The sequence below is a fragment of the Panulirus ornatus genome, chromosome 12, assembly GCF_036320965.1.
Source record: "Panulirus ornatus isolate Po-2019 chromosome 12, ASM3632096v1, whole genome shotgun sequence".
NCBI classification, from domain to species: domain Eukaryota; kingdom Metazoa; phylum Arthropoda; class Malacostraca; order Decapoda; family Palinuridae; genus Panulirus; species Panulirus ornatus.
This window is the reverse complement of record NC_092235.1, coordinates 56,845,661-56,857,652: the sequence shown is the minus strand read 5'-3', so window position 1 is coordinate 56,857,652 and position 11,992 is coordinate 56,845,661. Positions and strand designations below refer to the sequence as shown.

Sequence of the window (11,992 nt, the reverse complement as noted above, 5' to 3'; positions counted from 1 at the left end):
GTGTGGACGTGTATGTATATACATGTGTATGGGGGTGGGTTGGGCCATTTCTTTCGTCTGTTTCCTTGTGCTACCTCACAAACGCGGGAGACAGCAACAAAGCAAAATAAATATATATAAAATAAATAAAAAGTCAGTGCTCTTTTATAGATGAAAGATTCTTTTATCATTATTCATGGAAAATGGGATATTTACTAAGATCTTTCCAGAAACTATCTTGAAAACATGCTTCAAGACATTATTTACAAGTTATTTGTGAAAAGCTGTTTCATACAAAGACTTTGTATCACTTGTCTCTGCAGCTGTTTTAGGTTATGCATTTTAGAAGAGTAAATTCTACAAACTGAAGTTTATTATTTATAAGACGAAACACTGGACTAAAGTTCACAGCACAAAACAAGCAGAAAAATGTGCCCAGTCAGTATTTCACTTTCTTTTTCAGCAACCTGAAATTCATCAGGCTTACTACAAAATCAATCAAAAATGGAAGTTTCCAAAAGAAACATATTTTGTTAAAGAATTTACAGTAGATTGGCAGTAATGCACATATGTATAAAAATCAATAAAGGTCTTCATAGTCAATTTAATGGCAAGTTTTGAGCTACTTTAAACTCTTTCTTAACAAAGCAACTGCCCATACATAATAGGTTTTTCTTGTTACTTCCAGTCAGTGTCACATTGATATTTCACTTCAATATCCATTTTGTGGTGTGCATCCAACCTGTGTGATATAAAAATTAAATTAAAATACATTTTCTTACAAAAACTGATAGGAGTCACTTATACATAAATGCTCCAAACTAGAGCTAATGACTAAATGCCATTAAAACTACAGTAAATTTCATTCCAACATGTGTACATTTAGAAGCAAATAGATGGAAGAAAAAGAAATTTTACCTAGCTTGTGGGTGTTTTCTGACAAAAACATCCAAACAATAATCAGTGAGTTATAAATCAGTTTGCATTTTTCATATACTTTTTCTATGTAATTGTCTTCTGTAGGTTCTTAACTAACTCATGAAATAATATAATGGCGAAAATAAGTTTGGGAATGAAAGTTCTACATAGAACGTGAATGTCAACTTATATGTAATGAATGATACATTAATTCTATTTTCCATGTATTTTTTCTACACAGTTCTCTATAAAAGGTTCTTATTGATGCAGGAAATTAATAATAATCTACATGTGCAGAAAATACAAGACAAAACAGTTGAGAGAGAATTCTTACCCTCTTCACAATTGCCATCATTTCAAAAAATGATAACAGCACATTATCTTGTTCATATATTTTTTTCCACAATTCTCTTTCAGTTTCTTACCTCATGCATGAATTAATAATCATTTACATATTCAGTAAAATGCAAATAGGTGAAAGAGATGAAATTCTTACAAAGTTAACAACTGTCTCCTGTTCAAAACACTCAATGAAAGATATGGTAAATTGTAATCTTTATATATTTCTTCAACACAAATTTCTTCAGAATGTTCTTACCTAACTCATAAACAAATAATAATAATCATCATTATCATCAAACTTGATCAATGTTTTCCACATTAGTAAGGTAGCACCAGGAAACAGACGAAGATACACCTATGACACATGACAGACTGAGTGTGAACGAATGTGGCCTTTTTTTGTCTGTTTTCCTGGTGCTTCCTTGCTGAAGCGGGGGTTAGCAACACTGTTTCCTGTGTGGCAGGGTAGTGACAGGAATGGATGAAGGCAAGCAAGTATGAATATGTACATGTGTATATATGTATATGTCTGTGTATGTATGCATATGTTGATATGTATATGTGCACGTATGGCTGTTTATGCATATATATGTGTATGTGAGTGGCTGGGTCATTCTTCGTCTGTTTTCTGGTGCTATCTCGCTGATGTGGGAAACAGCGATAAGGTATAATAAATAAAAAAAATAAATATATTCATTTATTCATTTTATCATACTTAATTGCTGTTTCCCCTGTCAGTGTGACAGCACCAGAAAACAGATGAAGAATGGCCCAAAAACTCATGTACAAATATATATATATATATATATATATTTTTTTTTTTTATTTTATTATACTTTGTCGCTGTCTCCCGCGTTTGCGAGGTAGCGCAAGGAAACAGACGAAAGAAATGGCCCAACCCCCCCCATACACATGTATATACATACGTCCACACACGCAAATATACATACCTACACAGCTTTCCATGGTTTACCCCAGACGCTTCACATGCCTTGATTCAATCCACTGACAGCACGTCAACCCCGGTATACCACATCGCTCCAATTCACTCTATTCCTTGCCCTCCTTTCACCCTCCTGCATGTTCAGGCCCCGATCACACAAAATCTTTTTCACTCCATCTTTCCACCTCCAATTTGGTCTCCCTCTTCTCCTCGTTCCCTCCACCTCCGACACATATATCCTCTTGGTCAATCTTTCCTCACTCATCCTCTCCATGTGCCCAAACCACTTCAAAACACCCTCTTCTGCTCTCTCAACCACGCTCTTTTTATTTCCACACATCTCTCTTACCCTTATGTTACTCACTCGATCAAACCACCTCACACCACACATTGTCCTCAAACATCTCATTTCCAGCACATCCATCCTCCTGCGCACAACTCTATCCATAGCCCACGCCTCGCAACCATACAACATTGTTGGAACCACTATTCCTTCAAACATACCCATTTTTGCTTTCCGAGATAATGTTCTCGACTTCCACACATTCTTCAAGGCCTCCAGAATTTTTGCCCCCTCCCCCACCCTATGATCCACTTCCGCTTCCATGGTTCCATCCGCTGCCAGATCCACTCCCAGATATCTAAAACACTTCACTTCCTCCAGTTTTTCTCCATTCAAACTCACCTCCCAATTGACTTGACCCTCAACCCTACTGTACCTAATAACCTTGCTCTTATTCACATTTACTCTTAACTTTCTTCTTCCACACACTTTACCAAACTCAGTCACCAGCTTCTGCAGTTGTGTGGATCAGGTGTTTGCTTTGAAGAATGTATGTGAGAAATACTTAGAAAAGCAAATGGATTTGTATGTAGCATTTATGGATCTGGAGAAGGCATATGATAGAGTTGATAGAGATGCTCTGTGGAAGGTATTAAGAATATATGGTGTGGGAGGAAAGTTGTTAGAAGCAGTGAAAAGTTTTTATCAAGGATGTAAGGCATGTGTACGTGTAGGAAGAGAGGAAAGTGATTGGTTCTCAGTGAATGTAGGTTTGCGGCAGGGGTGTGTGATGTCTCCATGGTTGTTTAATTTGTTTATGGATGGGGTTGTTAGGGAGGTAAATGCAAGAGTTTTGGAAAGAGGGGCAAGTATGAAGTCTGTTGAGGATGAGAGAGCTTGGGAAGTGAGTCAGTTGTTGTTCGCTGATGATACAGCGCTGGTGGCTGATATATATATATATATATATATATATATATATATATATATATATATATATATATGAGAGAGGGGAGGATTTCCAGCCCCCCGCTCCCTCCAGCCCCCCGCATTTTTTTTTTTTTTTTTCCCAAAAGAAGGAACAGAGAAGGGGGCCATATGAGGATATTCCCTCAAAGGCCCAGTCCTCTGTTCTTAACGCTACCTCGCTAATGCGGGAAATGGCGAATAGTATGAAAAAAAAAAAAAAAAAATATATATATATATATATATATATATATATATATATATATATATATATATATATATATATATATATATATATATATATACATAAATGCCTATAAACGAACATATACATACATGTATATATCAACATATACATTTTTTTTTTTTCCTGCTTTGTCGCTGTCTCCCGCGTTTGCGAGGTAGCGCAAGGAAACAGACGAAAGAAATGGCCCAACCCACCCCCATACACATGTATATACATACGTCCACACACGCAAATATACATACCTACACAGCTTTCCATGGTTTACCCCAGACACTTCACATGCCCTGATTCAATCCACTGACAGCACGTCAACCCCGGTATACCACATCGATCCAATTCACTCTATTCCTTGCCCTCCTTTCACCCTCCTGCATGTTCAGGCCCCGATCACACAAAATCTTTTTCACTCCATCTTTCCACCTCCAATTTGGTCTCCCACTTCTCCTCGTTCCCTCCACCTCCAACACATATATCCTCTTGGTCAATCTTTCCTCACTCATTCTCTCCATGTGCCCAAACCATTTCAAAGCACCCTCTTCTGCTCTCTCAACCACGCTCTTTTTATTTCCACACATCTCTCTTACCCTTACGTTACTCACTCGATCAAACCACCTCACACCACACATTGTCCTCAAACATCTCATTTCCAGCACATCCATCCTCCTGCGCACAACTCTATCCATAGCCCACGCCTCGCAACCATACAACATTGTTGGAACCACTATTCCTTCAAACATACCCATTTTTGCTTTACGAGATAATGTTCTCGACTTCCACACATTCTTCAAGGCTCCCAGGATTTTCGCCCCCTCCCCCACCCTATGATCCACTTCCGCTTCCAGATCCACTCCCAGATATCTAAAACACTTTACTTCCTCCAGTTTTTCTCCATTCAAACTTACCTCCCAAGTGACTTGACCCTCAACCCTACTGTACCTAATAACCTTGCTCTTATTCACATTTACTCTTAACTTTCTTCTTTCACACACTTTACCAAACTCAGTCACCAGCTTCTGCAGTTTCTCACATGAATCAGCCACCAGCACTGTATCATCAGCGAACAACAACTGACTCACTTCCCAAGCTCTCTCATCCCCAACATATACATACACAGACATATACATATATACACATGTACATATTCATACTTGCTTGCCTCCATCCATTCCTGTCTCTTCCCCGCCCCATAGGAAACAGCATTGCCATCCCCTGCAACATCGAGACAGTGCCAAGAAATATAAGAGGAAAGGCCACATCCGCTTACATTCATTCTCTAGTTGTCATGTGTACTGCACTGAAACCACAGCTCCCTATAAGTGCTTCATAAAACAAGAACCCTTGTGATCCCAAGGAGGCTAGCAGGAAATGGTAATATCACCAAACTAATGCTTTCATGGTTTAGATGTCTATGGAAATATCCACCTCATGTAACTGTCTGCTCTTCCAAAGCCTCTTCTTGGTCCTAGATTTTTCAGGTAACAGATACTCTATCTAAGAGTATTAGTAAATAACCCCAAGGACCCTTTCACCTGGAGTCCTGCAATTTCATGGTTGTGCTTCAAACAATAGCAAGGAAAGAATGGACAACTTTGGAGTGAGCAGGTATTCAGTGAGACTGTACTACAATAATACAACCTTGCCAAAGGTGACATATCACTAACAGCAAAACCACAAGCTGGTGGAGTATAGTAATGGCACCAAAATCTCCACATATCACTAACAGTGAAACCACAAGCTGGTGGAGTATAGTAATGCCACCAAAATCTTCAAGTACTGCACATATCAACCTCTACAGCTCTTACTTTTAACCTGATATATGGACACCTGGGTTTCACAGCCATTTACTTCAACAATGGGATAAGTACTACTTCATGCAAGGTTTTTGCACACTGTACACTTAAATTTTTCACATTCACCAGAGCTTTCAGTGCAATACAATTATTCCACCAAGCTTTAGTCTGATTTCAGCTTCAGTTTTCCTACTCTTTTCTTCAACAATTTACTCCCAAATATCTAAAAATCAACAAAACCAGTTTCCCTCTATGCAAAGTGATCTTACGGTATGACCCTTCTTATGTTTAAAAAACCATCCTCCTTCTGCATACATCATAGAACTGGCTCACCAATCTATCCAACTCTCCCTCTGATACAAAGAAATACAAAAGAATTCAAACAGCAACAGACCAATGGGTCTCTTTGAGGCTGTGTGTGATATTAGAAGCTATATGAAAATCATAGATCAGTGTGGTAAGAGCAGAAATATGTACACATTAAACATAGAAAAATATTATAAGCATTTCATATTCAGAGTGTTAGAAGTCTCATATCTTTGGGATGAGCTATATAAAGGCATGCTTCCAGCACAAAGAAGCATTTCACAGAGGGTTTGGGTGGATAAGCCCAGTTGGAAGTGTCTTTAATTACTTCTGTTCCTATTATGCTAATGGACACATTTCTTTTGCTGTGACTTCCAATAAGTTCTTTAAAATATTTTCTCTAGCTCTTACATATTTCATCCTTTATCACCAACACTCTTCCACACTTATCTCAAAGCCAGAATTCAATTAGAATAGTATTACCTGAAAACAAAAGAAAAACGAAACATGGCATGTTGATGTATTGGACTGACCACCAACTTCCTTGGAAGGTGGTTCCACTCAGTACGAATGCTATATGTATAGAAATTTTTCACTGTATCATGATATACTTGATTTTTCCAATTCCCTACTCCACTGGCAATAACCTCCAGGGGTGTAATGAAAAACTGATCAGCTTCTACATAATCATATCCTTTGATTATTTAAAAACATACTATTGAATGTCCCCTTAACTGCACTGCTCTGTAAATGAGTATATTTATAAAGAGAAAATAGAAATAACTATTTCCTTAGTACATACCTTTGCATCTATTTGACAGATATAGATATAATACTGATGTCATCAAATGGCTTGTCAGTTTTGGGATTGCACTTCACATTAGAGACGTTTTGTACAACTTCCATGCCTCTGCTTACTCGGCCAAAAACAGTGTGTTTATTGTCCAGCCATGGCTGGAAAAAAATGATAATAATATATTGCTATGAAATAAGACATATACAGTAATTAACTTCATTTATACACTAACCTTAGCCCATTCTCAGTGGTATGCCAATATTTTAATTCCAAAATGACATATTTGGCAGTTTATTTTTAATTATAAAAAACAATTTACTGCACTCGTATTTACCACAATCAGTCATCTAAATGAAATTCAAGGTACCCAATAAGCAATGTCATTATCAAGTTCATTACAATTCTAGCTGGAAGGAAAAGTCCCTTAAAGTCTAACCCACCAAACACATGCAACAGAAGCCACACTCCCCAAACAAATAAAAGTCACTCTCTCCCACTTATGTTCTGGACATAACCCAACAGTACAACACTCCAAACACCATTTCAACAAATCCAAAGACCCTTAATGCCAATGATGCAACAACCAAAAAGAATATACTGAGCACTTACTACTCAACTGCCTAGCTCTTTCTGCACATAGATGCACATGCAACATCACAACACTTTATGACCTGTGGTCCTGACTGTTGGATGTGGCCAGCTTCCTAAGTTCTGCAGGCACTTCATAAGGATTTCCTGTTTTTCTCTTCCATAGCTTATGCCTATAATGCTGCACACATTTGTGAAAGCTTTTAATTCACTACCTAACTGCCTCTTCACCATCTCAGTCACACTTTTCCTTGGCATCACCCAAAAACATGTTTAGGTACCATATCTAAAGATGCTTTCAGATGATCCTAAGGTTTTGAGGAAAAAAAAAAGAATGTTGATGAGTGCATTAGCCTAAAGGGGAACCTAAACAAACTCTAAAGCCGGTTAGATAAATGAATGATGAGGTTAAATCCAATTAAGTGCAAGGTAAAGTGGATGAGTCAGAGTATAATTATTATCCGGAGGAAAATACATTACGGAATCTCCATGTGAGAGAGACTTATGAATTGACAGTGTGCCTAATCTACTGCCAGAGTTACACATCAGAATTATGAAGATGAACTGTCTGTGGGCAAATAGAAGAATCACATGAACTGTCTCTTGGCATATATTATAAGAATCACATTCAAGTATATGTATTAGAACATGTTTGGTTAATTATTCACTACATATATCAGACCAAAATTGGATTATGCTAAACAAAACTTATCATGGCATCTGTAACAGCACAGACAGCTGACCAAGAGAGAATAGAAAAGAGGACTGAGCTACAATAAGAGGCTGTAGAGTACAAAACTGTCCATCATGAAGGACAGGGGGGAGAGGGCACAGAAAGTTCAGATGGCACCCCAGGAGCATGCAGCTCTCTTCTTGAACTGTACAAATTGGTAATTACAAACAGTTATGTATTGTGCATCATGATTTTTCAGCTTTTCAATCACACTTTCCATCATCATGTGCTCTGCTCTAACTTATCTTACCATTTACTACTTATGTTTTTTAAATTTCTAAATGCATACATGAAACTTACAAGGTAGAACACTTACATAAAATTCTTTTACCATCATTTGATGAAAATTTCAGAAAGTGAACAAGCAGAATCAACTTACTGTTGGGATAACAGTGATGAAGAATTGAGATCCATTTGTGTTTGGTCCTGCATTGGCCATACTGAGGGTATATGGGCGGTCATGTCGAAGAGATGGATGAAACTCATCTTCAAATTCCCCTCCCCATATACTCTCTCCACCAACGCCAGTTCCTGTTGTTACAGATGTCAAATTCTAAAGCTCAGCATTTATAATCTATAAAATCACATCAAATTATGGGGAAACTCCATAAGATCATATCAATTTCCATTACGAAACTGATGCTCATAGATCATATACCACAAGGAAATATGAAAATGTTGCCTTCCTACCTAATGGATCACCAGTCTGGATCATAAACTGCTTAATGACACGATGGAACACATGACCATTGTAGTAACCATTCTTTGCATGAACACAAAAGTTTTCAACAGTTTTTGGGCATTCCTTTGGGAAAAGCTTAAGAGTGATATCCCCAAAAGAGGTATGAAGGACTGCTGAGTCATACAGTCTTTGTCCACCTAAAAGATAGAAATAATGTATAAGAAAAATTAGTAGCATAACATCTTTACTAATTAACTGTTGTCCTTACTATAAAAATATTTTGCACAATATTATGCAATTTTTCTCAATTTGTGGCTCAAGACTTATTTCAACATATTCTTCATGATAACACTATATAAAACAAATGTAATATAGTTAAACATCTTCTGGAAAAAATGAGAAGAGATGATGAAATGTGGAAAAAAGAAGTCATAAATCAGATCTCTTTATTTTACTTTTATGGAAAAAGAGACAGCAAAGGGCAACTGAATGCCCTAATTGTGGTCATCCCAAACACATTACACACACACACACACACACACACAAACATACATTTGAATATCTATTTAATTATTACACTCATACACACACACACAGGATGGAAAGAAAAAGATTTTGAGCGATCGGGGCCTGAACATACAGGAGGGTGAAAAGCATGCAAGGAATAGAGTGAATTGGAACTATGTGGTATACTGGGGTCGACATGCTGTCAATGGATTGAACCAGGGCATGTGCATCGTCTGGGGTAAACCATGGAAATTTTGTGGGGCCTGGATGTGGAAAGGCAGCTGTGGTTTCAGTGCATTAAACATGACAGCTAGAGACTGAGTGTGAACGAATGTGGCCTTTGTTGTCTTTTCCTAGCGCTACCACGTGCACATGCGGGGGGAGGGGCTCATCATTTCATGTGTGGCGGGGTGGTGATGGGAATGAATAAGGGCAGACAGTATGAATTATGTACATGTGTATATATGTATATGTCTGTGTGTGTATATATATGTATACGTTGAGATGTATAGGTATGTATATGTGCTGTGTGTGGATGTGTATGTATATACATGTGTATGTGGGTGGGTTGGGCCATTCTTTCATCTGTTTCCTTGCGCTACCTCGCTAAAGTGGGAGACGCGACAAAGTATAATAATAATAATAAAACACATTCATACTTGCTCACCTTCATCCATTCCTGGCACCACCCCACCCCACAGGAAAATGCATCACCAACTCATGTCAGCAAGTTTGCACTAGGAAACAGATGAAAAAAGACTTTACCTGCTCACACTATTCTCCATCTGTCATGTATAATGCACTGAATCCACAGCTCCCTATCCAGGCCCAACAGACCTTTCCATGGTTTACCCCAAACACTTCACATGCCCTGGCTCAGTCCAATAACAGCACATCAACCCCAGGACACCAAATCATTCCAATTCACTCTATTCCTGCATGCCCTTCACCCTCCTGCATATTCAGGCCCCAATCACTCAAAATCTTTTTCACTCCATTCTTCTACCTCCAATTTGGTCTCCTGCTTCATCTTGTTCCCTCCACCTCTGACACATATATCCTCTTTGTCAACCTTTCCTCACTCATTCTCTCCATAAGTCCAAACCATTTCAACACACCCTCTTTTGCTCTTTCAACCACACTCCTTTTATTACTACAGATCTCTCTTACCCTTTCATTACTTACTTGATCAAACCACCTCACACCACATATTGTCCTCAAACATTTCATTTCCAACACATCCATCCTCCTCCTAAAACCCTATCTATAGCCTATGCCTTGCCACCAGTGCATATAACTCAGTGATTGGAGCAGTCACTTTCATTGCCCTTGCCTTTATAAAAGCACATAACACTAGCATTCTGCCAATCCTCAGGCAACTCTTCATGAACCCCATATACACTGAAAATCCAAACTAACTAATCAGCAACACAATCACCCCCTTTCTTGTGAAATTCAACTCCAATACCACTCCAGCCACTTTGCCACATTCTATCTTACTCAAGGCTTTCACCACCTTTTCTCTTTTCACCACATTATTTGCCATGACTCTCTAACTTCACACACCTTCCCAACCCAAGAACCCTACATCTGGCACCCTATGCATATTGTTATAATTACCCACAAGCCTCTCTTTAGGTGTTACTGGAGTCCACCTGCTCACTGTTATATTGTGAGGGAAAGTTACCTTTAATGAGGAGGTAGCATCGTACGTACAGTCTCATCAAAAAACTTTTCCCTCCAAAGGAGGATACATTTCCCCGTAACCGAGAGTAGTGCAGAAAACTCGGGAAGCAGGAGCCTTTAAAAATAGGTATCCTCCACAACATGGCTTTAGACCCAATCACTTCACTACTAGACTACACACAGACCTCACACAATATATCCTAAATGGTTACTACCAACCACAACCCCCTTCCTGTGGATCAGTTTTTCAAAGAGTTTAGGTTATGAAGACAAAAGTGATGTAGGGAGGTAGGAAGTTAAGTTGGGTGAACTGAAGGATTTTCAGGATTTGTACTGTACTGGCAAACTTCCATATGTTAAAAATCTTTTTATGAAGTAAGAAGTGGTTGTTAAGACTGTGTAGCCTGAGATGATTAAACTTTCAAGATATATGGGGGGCATATGAAGCCCCTAATTAAACTGCAAAATGAAACTGCTTCAAAGAACATGAATAAGGAATAGTCACCACTAGCTAATGACAAGAATTCTCAATGCTTCATTGTGTGAGAAATATGACCACACTGTGTCTCATCCCTGTTTAATGTCAATTTAATTTAAGATAGACCACACAAAAGAGCCTTATCTGCCTTATCTCTGGTTTATAAACAAGTAAATACATAAATAACATTGGAAGTCATGGATTATATTGCTATACTGTAAACTTCACTGCATTTTCTCATAATGATAAATTCACTAAACATTATGTACTACAAGCTTACCTCCCTGTTCAGTTGCAGCAATTATATCTTCTTTTGATGGTTTTTCATTAAAGACATCACGGTCTGTATCAACACTCTTTGTGTCTGTAGCATCTCGGCGTGTGAAAAGATAAAAACGATTTTTCCGGAAAGCTGTGGCCACAAGAGTTGGGTCAGCCTGTGCTGACTCCAGAGCTGGGTTGTCTGAAGCTTCCATCTCCATTGTTAGAGGACCTTTGTTTTTCTTCACTTTACCCTAGAAATAAAACTCTTAGACTGAAATTATGGCTCAGAGTAAACCTATCACTAAAACTAATAAAATAAATGCTGACAGTCTAAAACTGTGTTTTGAAATATGAAAATCTCTTTCAATCCACGGTGATATCCTGTGAACCATGAGATAACTTAGACCTCTGAAGGTTAGAAACCTCTTAACTCATATCTTATTGGTAAGGTAAAGGCCTCTCACCCTTTGTTAACCACCTGACATAA

At 38.2% G+C, this 11,992-nt stretch overlaps 1 protein-coding gene across 2 annotated transcripts in view; it reads right to left on the bottom strand.

Moving 5' to 3' along the window:
* Nucleotides 1-334: 334 nt before the first annotated feature.
* The window catches only part of LOC139752079 (peptidylprolyl isomerase domain and WD repeat-containing protein 1), a 34,130-nt gene continuing 22,472 nt past the window's right edge, over nt 335-11,992 (bottom strand). For both annotated transcript variants that reach the window (XM_071667932.1, XM_071667933.1), the window contains 5 exons: nt 11,522-11,756; nt 8,579-8,767; nt 8,268-8,419; nt 6,574-6,725; nt 335-721 (listed from right to left, as the gene is read on the bottom strand). In XM_071667932.1, coding sequence (XP_071524033.1) covers nt 6,582-6,725; nt 8,268-8,419; nt 8,579-8,767; nt 11,522-11,756 — 720 coding nt within the window. In that variant the 3' untranslated portion in view covers nt 335-721; nt 6,574-6,581. The remainder of the gene's footprint in view (nt 722-6,573; nt 6,726-8,267; nt 8,420-8,578; nt 8,768-11,521; nt 11,757-11,992) is intronic.